This window comes from Aegilops tauschii, chromosome 5 (genome assembly GCF_002575655.3).
Source record: "Aegilops tauschii subsp. strangulata cultivar AL8/78 chromosome 5, Aet v6.0, whole genome shotgun sequence".
In the NCBI taxonomy this organism is placed as follows: domain Eukaryota; kingdom Viridiplantae; phylum Streptophyta; class Magnoliopsida; order Poales; family Poaceae; genus Aegilops; species Aegilops tauschii.
Window position 1 is genome coordinate 269876727 of NC_053039.3, and position 21196 is coordinate 269897922.

The window sequence follows — 21196 nt, forward strand, 5'->3', positions numbered from 1 at the left end:
ATTACACCAATTTCATCTGGTCGTTGAGTGCTTTTTTTTTCTGTTGAGTTTGCTTGCTGCTGCTGCTGTTGATAATTCCAGAAGGAGGTGGAAGAGTGTGGTGGGCGTGGACACGGTTTGAAAACCAGAAACCAACAGCAACTTGACTAGTTTTAGCACAGCAGTCAGAGAGAGCTTACTTGTTCCTCCGTCTTTCTGGGACAATAATGCAAGTGCTCAGTCAGTCAGTCATGTGAGTTGTGTCGTCTGAATAACTTCACTTTGCGTTGCGTTGTTTTTTGTTAAGCTAGCTAGCTGCCGTTTCAAAGCCCCCTTTCCGCCATTCACATTCCCATCCCCACACGCCCTCCGGTCCGTCCATCAATCGCCCACATGTCCAAATAATATCAATCCTCCTCAGTAAATAAACTTGAAAGGAGGAGAGAGAGAGGAGGTGCGCAACAGGCAGGCAGTTAGCTGTCGCTCGCCCATTCTCCACTGCCGATCGATCCCTCCCACCATAATTCCGTTTCGCCCTTCTCCCTCTGCTCCCCAAACCAGGCACTCCAACCACAAAACAGCCAACGCAAAACAGAAATGTGCACCTACTACTAGCACCAAAAACGAAACGACTATGTAGAGTAGTTACTAGTAAAATTGAAGCAGCAGATGTGATCGATCCACGAACTCGGCCTCTCATTTCCCCCATCTCGTTTCATTTCTTCTTTTCCCTTTCTCTATACAAAAAAGAACTCTGGAGCGATCCAGCAAGCAACATGTTTGCTATGCTCTGCCCTGCCCTGCCTAGTTTATTTGCAACATGGAGCGACGAGGCTTTCTTCGTCTCGTCTCGTCTCTGAAGAACGGAAACATGAATCGATCGGACGATCTTCGAAGGAACTTTGAGGAAGGAAGGGAAGAAAAAAACTAATCGAGACATTTTACTAGGGAATTATTGTCGGGCAAGAAGATCTAAACGGGCCGCCGAGCTTCGCTTCATCTCCTCTTCATTTCACTTGCCGCCTCTGCCTTCCGTTTGTTTCTTGGCGTCCCTTGATTAATTCATTGGCTCTTTGAGTGGAGCAGACAGACTCATCTTCCTGCTTCTTGCTTGCTTGCTTGCTACTCGATCTTGGCCATGCTCATCATGCGCTTGGCGGCGTGGACGCCGTCGGCCGGCGATGACCGGGGGTCGAAGCCGGACATGTAGTTCCGGACCTCGATCCGGATCATCTCCTGCATCATCGACAGGAACTCCCCGTTGAAGGGCGCCGCCGCCCGTGCTTGTGGGACCGGCGGCGGCTGGAGCTGGAACGGCATGGGCGGCGGCATCTGAGGCGCTGCGGCGGGCTGTACAGGCACATGAGCAGGAGGTGGTGGCATGGACATGGGCTGCGCCTGCGCCACCGGGGCTGGCTCGGGCGCATCCAAGCCAGGCAGGGACAGGGAGAGCGAGAGCGACGTCGCCGGAGGAGGAGGGGGCGGCGGCGGAGACGGAGGGGACGGCTGCGGCAGCTGAGGCGTGGCCGTCGGGAGCACGACCACCCCGCCGGCCCGCGCCACCGGGCGGTACACGTGTGGCTGCTGCGAGGCGGCGGACGGCATGACGGAGGGGAGGCTCTGGTGGCTGGAGTCGCTGAGGTCAGACCCCGACGGGCTCCCGGGGCTGAAGCAGAGCCCCGGGTACCCGTCGCTGCTGGTCCGCTTCAGCGGCCGGCGGTCGTCGTCGTCGTTTGCCATGGCGTCGTCAGCCGGCGATGCTGATGCCGAGGCCGATGTCGAGGAGGAGGAGGAGTACTTGCGCTTGAGCGTGGAGTTCCAGTGGTTCTTGATGGCGTTGTCGGTGCGGCCGGAGAGGAGGCGGGCGATGGTGGCCCACTTGTTGCCGAACCTGGCGTGGGCGCGGAGGATGGTGTCGTCCTCGTCGGGGGTGAAGGGGCGGTGCTCCACCTGCGGCGAGAGCTGGTTGCACCAGCGGAGGCGGCAGGACTTGCCGGACCGCCCCGGGATGGACTTGCTGATGAGGGACCAGTTGCGCGCGCCGTGGCGCCCCACCAGCCGCTGCAGCGCGTCGTCCTCCTCGGGGCTCCACGGGCCCTTGATCCGGTCCACGTCCCTGCCGCCCCCGCCTCCTCCTGCTCTGCACGCCGCCATGGCCGCCGGTAGATCCTCGGTCGATCGATGTGTGGTAACCGCTACGAGTAGCGAGTGAGGTTACCGATCTGATAATCAACTCCCTTGGTGGTAGTGGGATGGGATGGGGTGTGGAGGAAGGAGACAGAGGGGAGGAGTGAGGGGGAGCGGAGGGGGCAGGGGTGGGATATATACCTGGGACGGGAGGCCGGGGTGACCGGGTGTCGCCGGTTGTAACGGGTTCCAGCCCAGCAAGGGAAGGGGCCGGGGCAGTTGATGGTATTGTGGCGTGGGTACAGCTGGCCCCGGGACACGCGGCGTCTCTCTAACTGAAACCCAAATGACTCTCCTGCTCCTCCGACTCCTACTCCTACGTGTGGTATGGACGGATGGATAGGGACGGGGAAGGAGGCAAGCAAATAATATCTCTCAGCTATCGCTTCCAACGGAAATGACCACTCTCGTGGGAAATACCTGACTATTCGGTTTTTAATGGGTGGAAAATGCATGCACGACGAACGTGAATATTGTTTCGCCCAGCTGATATTTGAATTTTTTTTCCCCATCTACTTACCTTTATAATGGTAAAACGTGTCTCATTCGTATCCTAAAGATCAAAATACAAGTTACGTAACGACCGACATGACAAAACTGAAAAGACAACATAACTTTTCTGAGCTTGACACCAACGCTGTCACCTATCTCCAGCACCAGCACAGCAATCACCCGAGAAAAAAAATGACGGTTCACCTCCTCACCCGAACTCGACGTGCCTCCATCACCGATATGCAACTTTACGGACCTCCAAGGTGGCTCACCAAAGGTGAAGCCATTGCCGTTGAAAGAACCAAACCGGGGCAACTCCCCGGACACGCCAACTAACTCCAGATCTGGCACTCCACCATGACTAAAACGCCGAAGGAGGAAACCATACCTGCCATCCATCAACCACGAAACCCCGCACATGTTTTGTCTTACATATGTTGACAATGCATACCACAATCTGCATCTGCTCCAAGACTACCTCCCAAGCTTCGCGTCGACGTTGGAGCAGACGCCTTCGTAACGGCAGAGCCCTAGGACGCAAGTCTGTCATAAGATGTCGCCACCGCCACGACATCCCCGCTTGAACCGGCTGGTTCCCAAATCCATCACCGACCATAAAGACAAATCGCCTCGCCGAAGAAGAATCCGGAGCTTCTTTATTCAGCATCGTCGTTGCCGCCGCCGAAGCCAAGACGTCGAACGATCCAAAAACCTAAGCTACTAGGGCCCTAGAGCCTAAAGCTAAAACAATCGCATGCGCGTGATCCAGCGACCCTTTCACTACCGACGACCTACCAAGAGGTCATCGGCGGAGGGGAGCCGCCGGAAGGGTGGGCTCTCTTGGCGGCGGCGACTAGGGTTCCTGTGGCTGAAAGGCCCACATTAGCTCCATGAATTTACTTTTTTGTTTTTTGTTCTCCATGGAGACGCGTCGACAACGTAACCGTTTTGGTCCATGTGCATGTGTAGTACACGCGTGTGGCGCTCGTTCCACGCGAGAGTATGTGTTGTTTTCTTGTACCACCACTTAACTTGATTATGCATCTCTAGGCAGTGGTAATTCAGATACTACGCCAGATTTCCTACAGTAACGTGTGAGGCACAGGAGGAGCTCATTCCTATTTCGCTTTCTTTCTCTCTTTCTGGATTTGGAACGTGATGAGAAATAGAGGAAGGAAAAGGGAATCGGTATTGGATTGGTGCGATGGGATGCTGGTGAGTCGTCGTGGCCGTTGGGAGTTGAGGAGGCGCGGTCGCGGGATTGGGATTGGTGGCCCACTCCAGTCTCCAGTGCAGTGCGCACGGCACGAGAAGGGAGCCAACTGCTCCGAAACAAACCCGGTCGACTCGACATTAAACCGGGTGCATGGATGGACGTGGCAGGGTGTCCGTCGTTATGACGGACGCAGCGCCGTGCCCCGGAAACAGTTTTGATCACGTCCGCCCGCCCGCCCTCTGCTTTGTTTCCATCGAAAATGGATGGATGTGTGCCACCCGTTGCCGTTGCCGATCAGTGGTGGGCTTGCGTCCAATCTGCATGCGGTTGGTTGGTTGCCTTGCCGCGCGTGTCCCCGTCCGAGGGATCGGGACGTCTCCTCCGACGACGACGAGACGATCCGACCAGACCGCTCTTCCTCCGTTTCGTCTCGTCTGCGTTGCACTTCTACCGGCCGGAGGGAGGTCTATTTATCTGCGGGACTAACTACCAGGACGGCACGCCGCAACCGACAACAAATCAAAGCACGGCGTGACCGTTCCAGGGGACGCAAACCAACTTCATTCCTCGTCTTCTCTTCTCTCCTCCGGGTCGGTGACGGGTCTCACGTCTCAGCTATAGCCCCATAGCGTCTGTCTGTGCTTTCTTCCTTCTGCATCACACATAGGCTCGGGATGCGCCGATTAAAACTAACAAACAAACGCCCGGCCGTCGGAGTGTAGGGCGGGCGGGATAGCTGCGTCAACCACCCAACTTGTCGCCCGTCCCGATCCCATTCCAAACATGTGAAAGCCCAGCCTGCACCAACCGTCCCGCGCGATAACCATCTCCGATTCCACATCTTAATCTCAAGCCTAGCAAACAGCTGCTATACTATTAAGGTGACACACAAGCTTTGCACTTTTGGCGGCTAGCCCAAGACGAGGCCAAAGCCAAAGCGCGTCAAATCCAGCCCCCCCCCCCCCCCCCCCCCCCCCCATCAAATCTTAATAATCAAACAAGTAGGAGCGCCATCATATTTTTTTGTCTCTCTGCGTTTTGTTCCTGATGATGGACCATGGGCGTGGCCGCTGCACTCGCCCGTCACATCGACGTTGCATGGAAGCAATGCTAGCGACAATTTCGTTTCAACCAACGAGAAATGTGTGCTAAACAATACTAACATAGCCTTCCTTTTCCTCCTACCGATCGCTCAACTTTCTTTTTCCGGCACACATGTTATATGTCAGGGGTTCTATTGTTTTATTTTGTATTTGCAAATTCCCCTCGGATTACGTTGAGGAGCATGTGAGCTTGACACCTTAAACTGTTCCATCAAAATCATCACGAAGCGGCGTTTCTTTTTCCTCCTCCACAAAAAAGTCCTCTCATGAGTATGGTTTTTCTGCCTCCCGCTGGCGTTGCCGCCAATCTCCTTCGGTTTCTCTGGCCTTAAGATCATAATGAAATGGTGGATCTCGGCCCTTGCTGGTGAGAAATCTTTTGCTCTGTTTTTAGGTATTTTTTATAGTTTTCTTTATGGTGTTTGTCCTGCTCAGAAAGGCGAGGTGGTGGCGGCTTCATGAAGATCGAATAATGTTTTTTCTCACCTACCCCCTGTCACGGCGGTGCGTCTAGTATCGTCGAAGGGTGTGTGGAGGTGTGTATTCAACAGATCTTGCGGGAATCGATCGACGTCTGTCTTCAGTGGACCTTCTTGAATTCAGTCTTCATTCGTTTGTCTACAGGTTAGATCCTTTCGATCTACGTTTCTCTTCATTAGCAACGGTCATTGTTCTGGTGCGCTGGTTCTTTAGTGCCATCACGGCAACTTCCCAACTACCTTGTACAACAAGGTTTTCCCGGCTCCAGTGCAGGAGGGGGGGGGGGGGGGGGGGGGGGGGGGTCATCAGCTCGCTCCAGTGCTTGTAGTCTACGAACATGGATGTAATTCCTATTGCTACTTGTGTTCTTTGTACTGTCACGATGTATGACGAATGGCTTAAAAGTTTTCCTGCAAAAAAAGAACATCACAAAGCATCTTGTAAATAGACTACAAAGTGATATTCTTCAGCTGGTTTCTTAAATCCAAACATATCTAGGACTACTTGGCATGGGCTTTTAAGTATCAATTCCAGTGTAAACAATCCAAGAAAGAGGTTATTGTGCTAAAACTTGACGTTCAAAACGCATTTGACATGATAAAACATAATGCAATTACGGAGATGCTTGTTGCGATGGTTGAACTAGATCAAAATGATTTTCTCCTCTAGTAGTTGTCCAGTCCTTCTAAATGGGATACCCGGTAAACAGTTTCTTTGTAAAACAGGTATCAGACCAAGGGACCTTATCCCTCGCATTCATCATTTTGCTTGATGTTGATATTCTATAATCCATTCTTAACGAAGCAATGCAACTGATCTGATTACAACACTTCTAGCTACAAGTTGTAAGCAAGGAAGTTTTCCATTCACTTATCTTAGTCGCCACTTGGCACTTCTAAACTTAAACTGGAAGATTTCTTACCAATTTGTCAAAGCATTAGAGGAGGTTAGCAGGCTACTCCATAATATGTCTCCAACGTATCTATAATTTTTTATTGTTCCATGCTATTATATTATCATTCTTGGATGTTTTACAATCATTTTATAGTAACTTTATATTTTTTTGGGCCTAACCTATTGACATAGTGCCCGTTGCCCGTTGCTGTTTTTTGCTTATTTTTTACTTCGCAGAATATCCTATCAAACGGAGTCCAAACGTAGCGAAACTTTTTGGAGATTTTTTGGGACCAAAAGACAACTTGGGAGCCAAGGAAGGACCAGAGGGGAGCCCCATGAGGACCACAAGACACCAGGGTGCGCCCTGATGGGTTGTGGGGCCCACGATGGTCTCCGGCACCGCCTCTTCCCTCTATAAATACCCAAATATTCCAGAAACCCTAGAAGGGCAGTCGAAACACAATTCCAGCCGCTGCAAATTCCAGAACCACGATATCCAATCTAACACCATCACGGTGGGGTTCATCATCCTCATTGGTGCCTGTCCGATGATGAGTAGTCCACCATAGACCTACGGGTCCGTAGGCAGTAGCTAGATGGCTTCTTCTCTCTTTTTGATTCTCAATACAATGGTCTCTTGGAGATCTATTTGATGTAAACCTTTTTGCGGTGTGTTTGTTGGGATCCGATGAACTTTGAGTTTATGATATGATCTATATCCATGAATATTATTTGAGTTTTCTTTGATCTCTTATATGCATGATTATTCATAGGCTCGTATTTCTTCTTCGAATCTTTGGTTTAGTTAGGCCAACTAGATCGATTTTTCTTGCCATGGGAAGAGGTGTTTTGTGATGGGTTTGATCTTACGGTGTCCTCACCCGGAGACAGAAGGGTAGCGAGGCACGTATGTATCGTTGCTATTAAGGATAACAAGATGGGATCTATTCCTACATGAATAGATCTTGTCTACATCATGTCATCGTTCTTATTGCATTACTCTGTTTCTCCATAAACTTAATACACTAAATGCATATTGGATAGCGGTTGATGTGTGGAGTAACAATAGTAGATGCATGTAGGAGTCGGTCTACTAATCTTGGACGTGATGCCTATATATTGATCATTGCCTTGGATATTATTATAACTATTCGATCTTCTATCAATTGCCCAACTATAATTTGTTTACCCACCATGTGATATTTTCTCGAGAGAAGCCACTAGTGAAATCTACGGCCATCGGGTCTATCTTTTATCATATTGCTTTCAGATCTATTTTTAACCGTATTTGTTTTCAGATCTATTATTCCAAAAACCCAAAAATACTTTGATGCACTTTTTATTTGCATCTTTTATTTCGCGTTTTATTCAGATCTATTTATGCAAACACATACAAACCAATCTATCTTTTTACCGAGGAGGGATTAACAACCCCTCTTACGTGTTGGGTTGCGAGGATTTATTCTTTGCGTGCAGGTACCGTTTACATAGTGTTGCTTGGTTCTCCTACTGTATTGATACCTTGGTTTCATAAATGAGGGAAATACCTACCGTACTTGTACTGCATCATCCCTTCCTCTTTGAGGAAATACCGACGCAGTTTCAAGCCGCATCACTCCACCTTCTTGTCTTATGCTGGTAGATTGCAATCAATCCAGTATGTATTCACCTCCTTGCCAATCTTCTTCACGTGCACCTTGGATCTCCCTATTTCAATCTGTTGGCATTCTGGGAACCAGGATACCCAGACCTGCCTGCCTGCGGCCCATGGCGTGGCTCCTTCCACGGCCTGGTATGGCCCATCTACAAGACCGCCAAGACAAGACCCTCGCGAGGGGCCAAGCCTCGCGAGGAGGACGACACCAAGACCTCCTAAGGGAGCGGCCTCCCCAGGCGGCCTCCAGAGGAGCGGAGATTTCTATGCAGGTACCCGGCCTCATGAGGCTACCATGACGCAAGCCATGAAGACCAAGGCAGGCGGGCGCCAGCGGGCGCAAAGGAGGCAGTTTCCTCTTTGGTGCTAAGGAGGCAAGGACAGGCGTGGGTTCCCGAGGACTCAGGCAAAGGTTTCCATTCCGGTGCAATAAGACCAAGACCGCCAGCACGGCAGGATGGATGTCATCGCCGAGCCCACCGCTGCGTCACGACCAGAAGCTTTGGAGGCGAAGACCACCTTTCGTCAGGATAAGATGTACTACCTGTCCCCTTTCAAATTGGCCACTGTGGATCCCTTCCCGCCTACGTTTTGGGGGAAGAGGACCGAGGCCACTATAAAAATAGGTTGGCCACCACCATAGAAGGGGTCGACTCGTTCCCTCACCCCTAAACCTCGCGAGGTTGTTCATCCCTTGTACTTGTTCATCCTTAGCCCCACGTGAGGCCAATCCACCACAAAGCAGGTGTAGGGTCTTACACCGCAAGGTGGCCCGAACCTGGGTAAACTGTTGTGTCCATCTTCTTCCTTGTTCGTGTGAATCAAGCTAGGCCTTGGAGCGACGGGCTGGTAGGCTGGATAGGTTGAGTTCTTCGCACACGCCCCAGGGTTCGAACCATTCTTGGGTCTGCGGAGCCCTGAATCTGACACAATCTCTGAGAAAATCAATAAATACCATGATTTTTTTCTCTAGAGAAACTTTAGGCAATATAGTAAAGCGACAACATTGATTGCTTGCGAGTAGGTATGTAAACCTAAAGATCAAGGAGGATTAGGTCTGTTGGACTTTGGGTATCATAACAAAGCTCTGCTGGAGGAAAAACATGCACAAATTCTTTAGCAAGGAGTCTTGCCTTGGGTAAAGCTCATTTGGGAAACTCACTACTATAGCTCCCTTCCTATGCAAATGAACGAAGGATCCTTTTGGTGGAAAGATACTTTAAATTTGATGCCAACTTTCAAGAATTACCTCATGTGTGGCTGGATCTGGAAATTCTATGCTTATATGGTATGATTCATGGTAGGATCAACCACTCACTAAAACATTCACACAGTTTCACTCCTTTGTATGCTTTGAGTTGTAGAGTATTTGTTAAGATACTTATTGTTTCAACACAAACACAACATGCATGATGCATGTATGGATATAAAGTGCACGTGGTGTGTAGGGTTTCAAAATCTTTGTTATATTATTTGCTAGTGGTCAATCGACAATGCATGCGAAGAACCTCGTCGATGTGTTTGGGGTTTCACTACCCAACTCCTGTAGACTAGTGCGGTAACATTGGATACTGGCGGTAAAGTAGACCGGGGGTGGCTTGTCATAATGGGAGCCCGGTAGCATGTCTGTCATAGAACCATACGGCCCAGACTTATCAGCATCCCCAAGCTTAATCCCTGCTTGTCCTCCAGTAGGTAGATGATAAAACAAATATGTTGAACGATACTAAAACAATATTGATCGAGTGATGTTAAATGGTACATTGCAAGCCCTGTTGAGAGGGGCGTCCCACCTAAAATAAGACTCCCCTGAGGAACCAAGTTCTGTGTAACATTGTGTCTGCAACATGGAAATGGCCATTTACAAAAGTGAGTGTGTGTAAATAAATACCCTTCATTATAATTAAGGTAACAAAAAGCAAATGAGTTAACTAGTTACCAAGAGTTCCTTGACTTTTTTTGTCTTCTTTTCACTTAAGACGTACTGTTTTTTCTTCGCGTCCCAATCAAACTAGGCACAAAGAAAATCGTTTGAGTGGCCATCTTTGAATTTCTTGAATGGATTAGGTTTTCCCACAGCCTCGAACTCGGTGTCTTCCTTCTCCCACCTCTACCTCTTGCCCCGGTAACCATGACTTCCTAGTTTGTGGGTACCAATCTTCTTCTTGATGGGGAACTAAACATGAAAATAAAAAAAATCCTACGAACACATAAGATCTAATCTAGGAGATGCATAGCAATGAGAGGGGAGTGTGTCTACACACCCTTGTAGACTGAAAGTGGAAGTGTATATAACGCAGTTGATGTAATCGTACTCTTCGTGATCTGATGATGATCCAATCTGATCAGCGCCGAACGGATGGCACCTCCGTGTTCAGCACACGGGCGGCTCAGTGATTGTCGTGGTTTTGTTACGGCAGATGTCCTCGTGAAAGGACTAAGTCTAGAGGCCATCGCAACTAGGTGGTCGCTTGAGAGGGGTTGATCAGGAACAAAGGACATACATTTACCCAGGTTTGGCCCCTCACGATGGAGGTAAAGACCTACTGCCTGCTTGATTGATATTGCTGGAAATCTCAATTACAAGGATGCAGATTCGCTAACCTAGCCCTCGATTGATTGTAACTTAGCCTTATCATCCATGGGGCTCCCCTTTATATAATAGGTTGAGTCCCTGGGTTTACAATAGTCTCTGAGTCGCAATACGGCTCGTGTTGTACTCTACTTCTTACTTATCTTATTCTCCAAACAATGGCGGTCCTCTTACATGGGCCTTCATCTACCGGAGGGGGTGGGGGGCACCAGTTGCTCACAAGGCAACAGGGTGCGCCCTGATGCCTTGGGGGGCCCACGAGGCTTTGTCTGACCTAATTCCAAGGCTATAAATTTTGTTTTCCCGAGAGAAAAATAAGAGAAGAAGTTTCGTCGCTTTTTACGATATGGAGCCGCCACTACCTTCCGTTCTTCATCGAAAGGGCTGTTCTGGAGTCCATTTGGGGCTGTGGAGAGGGGGATTCATCGCCGTCATCATCATCAACCCTTATTCATCAACAATTCCATGATGCTCACCACCGGGAGTGAGTAATTCCTTCGTATGGTTGCTAGACAATGATGGAATTGGATGTGATTTATCATGTAATCGAGTCAATTTTTTAGGGCTTGATCCCTAGTATCCACTATGTCTTTAGACTGATGTTGTTATGACTTTGCTATGCTTAATGCTTGTCATTGGGGCCTGAGTGCCATGATTTCAGATCTGAACCCTCTATGCTTTCATGAATTTATTTTAGTTCTTGATCCTATTTGCTAGTTGTATGTACTTGTTATTGTTCTGGTCCGTAGACCCCAAGGTGATAATAATTGGGATACTCTCTGGGGATGACTATAATTCAAGGAGTTCATGTATTCGCTATGTGTCGTGGATTTGTCACGACAGTTGTCCTAGTGTGGGGACTTAGTCGTGAGGTCAACGCATCTATGTAGTAGCTTGAGAGGGGTTGATCGGAACCGAGAGACGCAACACAAAACAAGGATTTAGACAGCTTCGAGCCCCGGAAAACATCATCCGGTAATAACCCTACATGCTGTTTGTGGCTAGGTCTCATTATGAGAGAGTCGCCGGCTTGGCCGACTCTTTTGTGTCTAGCCCTAGAGATTGTTTTTCCTCTCCTCTTTAGGGAGCCCTGCCCCTCCTTATATAAGTTGAAGGGGCGGCTTACATATAGAGTCCTAGTAGGATTAGAACTAACTTATTCTCTTTACAAGTCGGATACAAGTACGGGTCTTGCTTCCTTGTAAAGGAAACATTCCTCATGCCTTCCTTCTTAAGCCGGCCCACCATAACATGAGCCGGCCTTTTGGGCCTTGGGCCTAGTCTTCTATCTGACCTGCCGTCGGGGCCATCCTCGGGTCCTCTAGTTCATGAGCTGTCTGACCAATGAGCCGCCAAACCCATGAGTCGCTAGTCCTCCGCCGGGTCATCGGTGAAATGCCTAGTCCGGCCGGGTCATACTTCTGGCTGGGTCATACCGCGGGGTATATCCCCGACATTAGCCCCAGTTTAATTTGGATTTATCCATGTTAAACTGATCCTTCAACATAAACACAAGAACAAATTTGACAGGTTGTGCTCCGGGCTAAATATTCTTGTAAGCCGGCACCTGATCATTCTTAAGTCCTTGACATTTTCTCCTGGAATATCCGGGTCAATAGGCCAGCTTCATAATCCATTTGCTGATATTGGCTCTTGTAAAGAGATATTATAAGAAATAATATATTTGAGTCGGCCTTCAATGCTCTGATTTGACAAAAATATTGGTCTTGAACTATTCAACTGATATTCAGCCGGCTTAAAGACGTAGCTCTTGCCGATTTATGATTGCCAAAATTGTCGGGTTATAAATGATGCCGGGTCATGATTGTTGCAGACACCATGTTAATCTGGTCTGCTCCAAACTGAGAATTGGAAGATTTTTTCTCCCTTATATGCATATCACCTGTAGCCCCCAAGTGTCGGGTTGTCATGCTTGCAGCAACCTGGGACTTGTAATTGCCTTATGCTCATGAAAACTTCAACCAGCGTAGCCCCAAGGGCCGGGTCATTATGCAATAATGAGCAGGGACTTTGTAAATATGATCATGTAAACTTGACCAGCAACGTGTAGCCCCCAAGGGCCGGGTCAGTAAGATATTACCGAGCTGGGACTTTGTATATGATTCATTGATAATAACAGCATATGATGTAATCTCCACCATGGGGCTTGAACCCACGTCCACAAGGTTAAGAGCTTTGTACTCTACCAACTGAGTAGTGGATCTTTCAATATAATGGATTAAGGCTTGTGTACCGTGAATTTTCGACAGGAGCAATTGGTAGCCCCCAAGTGCCATGGTACATGCTGGCAGTAACATGGGACTTGCATATTCGATGTAATATCAATTTGAATAATGTAGCCCCAAAATGCCGGGTCGTAAGCCTGCAGCGACTCAAGACTATTCCTTCCATTGTAGAATAAATCATATCCATTGATAAAATAATAGCCATTGCGCCAAAGCGACTTTGAATACCTCATCTGTTGATAAGTAAATCCGGAGTTTAAATACCCGGCGGCTCTTGGCCGATGGCAATTTAATACGCCTCCATTATAAGCCGGAACTTTTATAACCCGGCGGCTTATAGCCTTTGAGAAAATCAAGAATTGATAACCCTTTTGATACACCAATTTCAATCTTTGATGATGGGCTTGAACTTAATCATTTATATGAATCATAGCTCTGTAAATCCTGCACAGAGTTTAAACAACATATGCCCTGGCGACTTAACGTTAAAAGCCAGGGCGGGTAACCACCCAAATGTAGTCTTATCCTGCACACAAGTAGATCACAAGATCCTTTGGCGGTTTACCGCAGGGCGGGTTATACTATCTCACATACAACCACTGTGATATTGAATTTGTACTGCCGGTTTACATGACCTGTGCAGTAAGGGCGATAACCCAATCCTTAGAAGCCAATGCTTCCACATAGATGATGATTGTCATAAGCTGGCGATTTATCATCGAAAATCAAGCCGGGTTAAATAGAAACCACTCATATACACTTTAGATATGATCAAAAGAACTTCAAATAAAATCCAAAAAATTGTTTGCAAAAAGAGACTTCAAAATTTTTGAGGCTTCTGATTCGAATACGATCAGAAAACCGTCCCAAAGGGGTTAAGCTAAGATTCGAATACGATCATATAGCCCCCAGTGGCTTTGGCGTTGCCAATCAAGAGGGTACTGACAGCTATGTTCTCTTTGGTTCGAATACGACCTATGTTTGAACAGGAAGCCCCCAAATGACCTTGAGAGTTGTTTAACGACGCTGATTCGAATATGATCCACGTCAGTTCCCAAAAGGGGTTGAGCTATGATTCGAATACGATCAAGAAGCCCCCTAGTGAGCTCGGCAGTGTGCCAATCAAAAGGGTACCGACAGCTATGTTCTCTTTGGTTCGAATACGACCTATGTTTGAACAGGAAGCCCCCTAGTGATCATGAGAATATTTAATGACTCTGATTCGAATACGATCAGGGTCACACCAAAAGGGTTAAGCTAAATTCAAATACGATCAGCTCCCAATGGTCATTAAAGTAGGGTACCTATGTTTGAGTTGTGCTTTGTAACAGACTCTCTTTGGTCCCTTTAATTTTTCCTGAGAATTCGAACTTTGCGAGAGATAAATTCTTTTTGAACCGGAAATTCTTAAACCGGATATTGAGAGTTTCAAAGCTTGGTGATAGACAAATTTACCTTGAACCGGATTTGAGAGCTTCAAAGCTTTGTGGCAGATAAATTTCATTTGAACCGGATTGTAAACCGGATATTAAGAGCTTCAGTGCTTTGTGGGAGATGACAAGTCTCTTGATCCGGATATAAACCGGAATCCTTCTTTTTAAGCTGGAAATTTTCTAATGGCCTTTAAATTTTCACCAATATGGCGGTAGCCTCCGGGACCGGGTTATTTTTTCCTCCAATGACCCGGAGTTCTTGAATGCATTGAAACTGATCAATGCTGCCGAGTCATATCATTGTAGCCCCCGAGTCTCAAGACGACTCGAGGAGTTGGCTTTGAGATTCTCCATATTGACCATAGCATACGGTGTACATCATTGATGTTGATAGCGCGATGTGAATCCACAGAAGGTTGAGGTAACTGTGGCGGGTTATAAATGATCCCGTATGAGCCATGTCAGCAACTCGGCCAATGGTTCCTTCCAACTGGATGTTTTGAAGTTAACCAAACTGTAGTGGCGGCGACTTGTGCGTCTGCCCATTGAGCCGTCCAGTGCAGATGGCGGTTGATAAAACATGATAATTTTCCTCCAAGTCGTTGGAAGAAAACCGGGCTTCCCAAGCAGTGACTTGCTCATATTCAATAATCAGCTTACGCAGACAGGTGCGGCCCGGTGTGTTGATGTAGATCAGGCCGCGAGAGACGGACGGTAAAGACGACGATAATATTAAAGGTGGCACGGACAGATGAGTCGGCCGCAGCATTGTAAACCGGTGTGGTCGGTTGAGTCAATCGCCGGCGCGGTAAGCCGCGCGGATGGGCGAGTCAACCACGTTGTGTTGATGTAGTGAACAATTGTCCTACATCAAAAACATCGCAAGCCAGAGTAATTGCTCTTTTTTAAAGAAAACAATATATAATATATAAAAATTTACCGGATTGTTTTCACCTGATATGTCAAGCCAGAAATTATCCACCGCGGAGTTGATGATCATCACGGTGAAGCTGAAATCAATCACGGCCGAGTCGGCCGCGGGAGCAGACAGATGAGCCGGCCGCGGCGTTGTAAGCCGGTGCGAACGAGCAAGTTGTCCTTCGCGTTGCAACCCGGCGCGGATGCATGAACCGGCGGCGAGGGCGGACGGGCGAGTCGTCCGCGGCATTGTAAGGTGCTGCGGACGGGCAAGTCGGCCGGCGTGTTGATGTAAACCGGACCGCGATATGCATGTCCATGAAGCTACGCGGCACAACCGAACATGCCTCCGCGGTGTAATACCACCCCTTTTTCTTTTAATAGCCGTCCTGCATAAAAATATTACAGGCCAGAGTAACTGTTTTTTGACAAAAGGAATATGTGCCAAAATTATATTTAGAAGGATATCACTTGATTCACCCGATCAACAGACGAGTTGGCCGTGGCATTAAAAACGGCGTGGATGGGAGAGTCGGCCATGGGATCGGACGGGTAAGTCGCCCATAGTCTTGTAAACCGTCACGGACGAGCGAGTTGTCCTCCACGTTGCAAGCTGTCTGAAGCGCGCGTCTGCTGTCTGAATCGCGCGTCACGGCAACTCAAAAGATTGTTGGAAGTGACGCAATAAAAAACGCCAGCAAAAAACTCTTGAGCTGAATAGATCTGCGAGCATAAAATAACACGAGCAGACAACATATGTTTTGTATAATACGCACTTAATACGCAGAGTAATTTAATGGAGACGAGTTCACCTGATTATATCCGTAGATATCTGCAGAGCAATTTGGAAACAAGGCGAGGCGGCGTGGCCGGGGTGGCTCGACGCGCCGGCGAGGTAACTTGGCGAGCGGGCGGGGAGAGCCGGGTCATAAGGTGGAGGCGCGCTGTTGATCCGGCAGCGATGACGGCGATTACCTGGCGTCATGCTGCTTGTCACTCAAGGTTGCACAATCACATGACCTGGCATTGAGCGACTGCGATAAATTCTTCAGGGCCCAGGTCGCCTTGGGAGTTGGTCTTGAGCCCCTTCCTTCCACGTTTTTTGTACTTGGTTGTTTTTCATCCAAACGCCAAATAGTACTCAGCCCACGTGAGAAGTACAGATCTCAGCCCCCTCAGGACTCGGACAACCGCATGTTGACGGGAGGGCATAGCAGCAATCACACACGTCCGCCACACGGATTAAATCTGCAGTGGAAATCCTTGACGGTTTTGGTAAATTGTGTCCAATTGGAGTCAGACTAGTAGTAAAGGTATGAGTCGGCCGTAGCTTGTCTTCCCTCCTCCACGTCATGTGTACAAAAGGCAAGTTTCTTGGGAGTCCGTGTACCACCCTACACGAGAAACCCTAAAAAATCTCTCCGTCTGTGATGAATCTCGCATCTGTCATCTCCAAAAATTATCCATAATTGTGATTTCCAAATGACAAACTTGCCGGCACTCCCAAGGTTATCTGGCGGCTCACGCGATTATTCCGTGCCGGATCTTTTCATCGATCAATCGCGAGTTTCTCGATCCCAGAAAGAGATCCCTCTAAGAACTCAACACCACCGTGCGTCACGCCCCACGGTGGGCGCCAACTGTCGTGGATTTGTCGCGGCAGATGTCCTAGTGTGGGGACTTAGTCGCGAGGCCAACGCATCTATGTAGTAGCTTGAGAGGGGTTGATCGAAATCGAGAGACGCAACACAAGACAAGGATTTAGACAGCTTCGGGCCCCGGGAAACATCATCCGGTAATAACCCTACATGCTGTTTGTGGCTAGGTCTCATTATGAGAGAGTCGCCGGCTTGGCCGGCTCTTTTGTGTCTAGCCCTAGAGATTGTTTTTCCTCTCCTCTTTGGGGAGCCCTGCCCCTCCTTATATAAGTTGAAGGGGCGGCTTACATGTGGAGTCCTAGTAGGATTAGAACTAACTTATTCTCTTTACAAGTCGGATACAAGTACGGGTCTTGCTTCCTTGTAAAGGAAATATTCCTCATGCCTTCCGTCTTAAGCCGGCCCACCATAACATGAGCCGGCCTTCTGGGCCTTGGGCCTAGTCTTCTATCTGACCCGCCGTCGGGGCCATCCTCGAGTCGTCTAGTTCATGAGCTGTCTGACCAATGAGCCGCCAAACCATGAGTCGCTAGTCCTCCGCCGGGTCATCGGTGAAATGCCTAGTCCGGCCGGGTCATACCGCGGGGTATATCCCCGACACTATGTGTTAATACTTTGTTCCGGTTCTCTAGTAAAAGGAGGCCTTAATATCCCTTAGATGTCCTTATGGACCCCGCTGCCACGGGAGGGTAGGACAAAAGATGTCTTGCAAGTTCTTATTATAAGCACGTATGACTATATACGAAATACATGCCTACATTGCATTTATGAATTAGAGCTATGTGTATTACTTTAGGTTGTGACTATTATATGATGAATGTCATCGACACATATATCCATCGTTGATCCAATGACTACAATTTTCTCATATTGTCTTCGCTAAGTTACTACTGTTGCTGCTGCTGTTACAATCACTACAAAAGTGCTAGTGTTCTTGTTACTGCTATTGTTGCTACAGTTACCTCTACTATTAGGGCCAGTTCTTTTAGCAGCTTCAAAAATAAGCCGCCACCTCCCCAGTTTTTCCCATAAGCCGCCTCCTTGTTCATTGGGGCTTCTAAACTAGTTATGGGATAACTATTTCAGAAGTCTCAACAAACTTAGAGGGCGACTTATGTTTTAAGCTAGGGAGAGGCGACTTAATTTTTAAGCCGCCCAAAAGAACTGGCCCTTAAACTATCATACCACTATGCTTTTAAATACTTTGCAACAGAAATGTTATTTTTCAGGTGTGGTCGAAATGAGAACTCAACTGATAAGGCTCATAAATATTCTTTGGATCCCTTTGTGTCGAATCGATAAATTTGGGTGAAATACTACCCTCGAAGACTGTCTGGATCCCCTATAATTGTGGGCTATCAGTACTCGAGTCGGGCACCGTTCCGTCGTCGGCCACCCAATATCACACATCGTCGATGAAGGCCTAACCTATGATGCCTCTACGTGTCATTGCTCTGCCCCTCGGCCGCTGCCGTCGGCAACTAGAGGCGAGGATTCAAGCTTGATCAGCGAAGATGACTTCCCCGGGGCCCCATCTCCGGGGTTGGCACATCAGTTAATCAGGTGAGCATCGCCTATACATTCACCTATGTGATGACGAATACCATTGCCGGCCGTTCGAATCCAGTGGAAAGGTGCGGAGGCGGACGACGTCCGGACTCCCTGTCTCAGACACCTTTGCCTCTTTTTCGGGAAGGTCGCATCGCTTTTTCACAAGCGACGAGTTTTAAGTGACAACCTTTGCCTCTCACATCTTATAGCAGTATTCCGAAAAAATAAAACATTAAAGTACCATCCACTATGTAATCATAATGCTTTCAGATCTTGGGAGTATATGAAAGATTGTGGTTGTCGTCTAGATGGGGGGAGTGAATAGGCGCTTTAAAATAATTATGGTTTAGGCTTGAACAAATGCGGAGTAAAACTAGCGTTTAATTTGTCAAGCACAAAACCTAAAACAACTAGGCACCCATGTGCACCAACAACTTATGCTAAGCAAGATAAACAACTATGTGATAGCAAGATATATAACATGAAACACCTATGGCTATCACAAAGTAAAGTGCATAAGTAAAGGGCTCAGGTAAGAGATAACCGAGACACACAGAGATGATGATGTATCCCTAACTTGACGCCCTTGCGGATGCTAATCTATGTTTGGAGCGGTGTGGAGGCACAATGCTCCCCAAAATGCCACGAGGGCCACCGTAATCTCCTCGTGCCCTCGCACAATGCAAGATGTCATGATTCCACTAAGGGACCCTTGAGGGCGGTCACCGAGCCCATACCAATGGCCATCATTGGGGGCGGTCACCGAGCCTGTTGGGGATATAACTACTGGGTTTGAGCAGCCCAGGAGGGGCCGGGTCATGCCACTGGCGGCTTAAGATGAGAAGGCCCAAGAGGATGATGAAGATGGCGGTCCATAGAGCAAGCTTATTGAAGGCCCAAGCAGTGGCGGAGCTAGCATTTGACATCAGGGTGGTCCGACCCCTCAAAAGTTTTTTTACAAGAAGTATGACATTTGGGCGTTCTAACTAGTTACCAATATCACATAGAAATAGATAAATATGGTCGTACAAACACACTAAAATTCTCAATTAAGTCTAAGTTTTGCATAAATAAGCATACATAGTACATACTATATGGACCATAGTGCATACCTTGAGAAGCTAAAAAATACTATGTTTTTGGCCTAAGCTTTTGCATTGCCATGAAAGTATCAATTATATCATCTTCATTCACCTCGGCAAAAGCAGCCCTCTCAATGTATGTGACTAGGAAATCATCCAAAAGACTATCACCCATCTTATTTCTCAACTTGCTCTTGACTATACTCATGGCAGAAAATGGTCTCTCAACATTTGCTGTTGCCACCGGTAGAATCAATACCGATGTCTCCGGGCTCCAGCTTGCTCTTCGGCTATTGCATACATACAAGTTCTCCGTCTTGCTCTTCGGCCACATCTGACATATTCATTGCCTTCCTCTTCTTCCCTATCTTTATAGCTTCTCTCTGAAAAAGAGAAACAATGTCTCCTGCCCTCTTCATTCTTCAAAAATTCTGCAATAAAATTTTGTTTCTATCAATAAAGCTAATTGAGGCAGAAATGATGTGCAAAATTATGTATGTGTTCATTAATTCATGATAGCATAGTGCAAAAAAGCAAAACCTAAGTCAAAAATAGGGGGTTTCGGTACCTTAAATTGATTTGCACACTTGCTGCGATGCTGCCGCCAGACGGCCAGAGACTGGCTGGTGAGCGGCACCGACGGGCGTCGGCTTTGCATGGAGGTCGGAGGGGGCAGAGGCAGGGGGCGGGCGTGCGGCAGGGCCAGGCGGCCGTGGCTCGGGTCAAGGGCGCAGAAGGGCAGGACAGGGGCGTCGGGAAGAGGTGGAGCCGAGGGCCAGGGGTGCCGGGCGGGAAGGGGAGGCGGCCTGGGCTCCGGCCGGCGACCGGCGAGGCCGTGAGGAACGGCGGCGCGACGGCGATGAGGGCGTGATGCGAGGGCGTCGGTCGTCGGGACGAGGGCGTCTCTGGCTCGATGTGGAACGAGAGGGGTCGTGGCCTCGTGGGCTGTGGCTGAACGAGGGTTGGTCGCAGCGGAACAGGTAAGTGTTATTGGGCCATCCTTTTTTTAGCCCAGTTAAATATCCATAGGTATATAGACTGCTCCAATATCCCAGGGTAGGCCGCGGCCCACCCTGGCCGCCCTGTAGCTCCGCCCCTGGGCCCAAGACCCGAGGGCGACTTGAGCCCAATGGGTATGAACCGCCATATGTTTAACTCGTACTGTAAGGCAAGCTTAGTTGGTCACCGAGCCACACACGTTATGTATGAGCCGACCGGGACTCTGTAAGCCGTCGGGCATCAATCTGTGTATATAAAGGGGTGACCCGGCGGCGGGTTAACTCAAGTAACAATCAATCGAGAGCTAGGTCAAGCGTATTCGCTCCCTGGTAATCGAAACCCAAGCAATACAACCTAAAGCAGGAGTAGGCTTTTACCTCGTTGAGAGGGGCCGAACTTGGGTAAACTCTTTGTGTCCTTTGTCCCGTTTAACCCCTTCAAGCTAACCTCGTCGTGATGGCTCCACACCTAAGTTCTTTTGCTAGGGCATCTGCCGTGTTAAGTCCACGACAGAACCCGTACACTTTGGCAACCCTTGGGGGCGGTCACTGGAACCCGTACAAATCACTCGGGGCAATCTGCACAACTTAATTGGAGACCCCGAAGCTCATCCCGGAGCTTTCCACCACAATGATATGGCTCCGCGATACCAACCGTCTAGGGCACCAAAGCACCCAAGAGGAACAAGCTCAAGGGTGCTCAAACACC

The 21196-nt window shown here is 48.5% G+C and overlaps 1 protein-coding gene and 1 long non-coding RNA gene across 2 annotated transcripts; both read right to left on the reverse strand.

Moving 5' to 3' along the window:
- Window positions 1-651: 651 nt before the first annotated feature.
- Window positions 652-2309, reverse strand: LOC109731409 (transcription factor MYB44). Its single transcript, XM_020290563.3, has one exon. It carries the CDS (start codon window positions 2131-2133, stop codon window positions 1102-1104), a length of 1032 nt encoding a protein of 343 aa, XP_020146152.3. The 5' UTR covers window positions 2134-2309; the 3' UTR covers window positions 652-1101.
- A 17140-nt stretch (window positions 2310-19449) lies between these two features.
- Window positions 19450-20458, reverse strand: LOC120963930 (uncharacterized). The gene is made up of 2 exons (XR_005755617.2): window positions 20058-20458; window positions 19450-19920 (listed from the first exon to the last, which is right to left on the reverse strand). It is a non-coding gene; the product is annotated as an uncharacterized lncRNA (long non-coding RNA).
- Window positions 20459-21196: the final 738 nt, after the last annotated feature.

What these genes read in the sequence shown, in the direction of transcription:
- LOC109731409 (XM_020290563.3), bottom strand. Translation starts at nt 2,133, where the DNA reads ATGGCGGCGTGCAGAGCAGGAGGAGGCGGGGGCGGCAGGGACGTGGAC.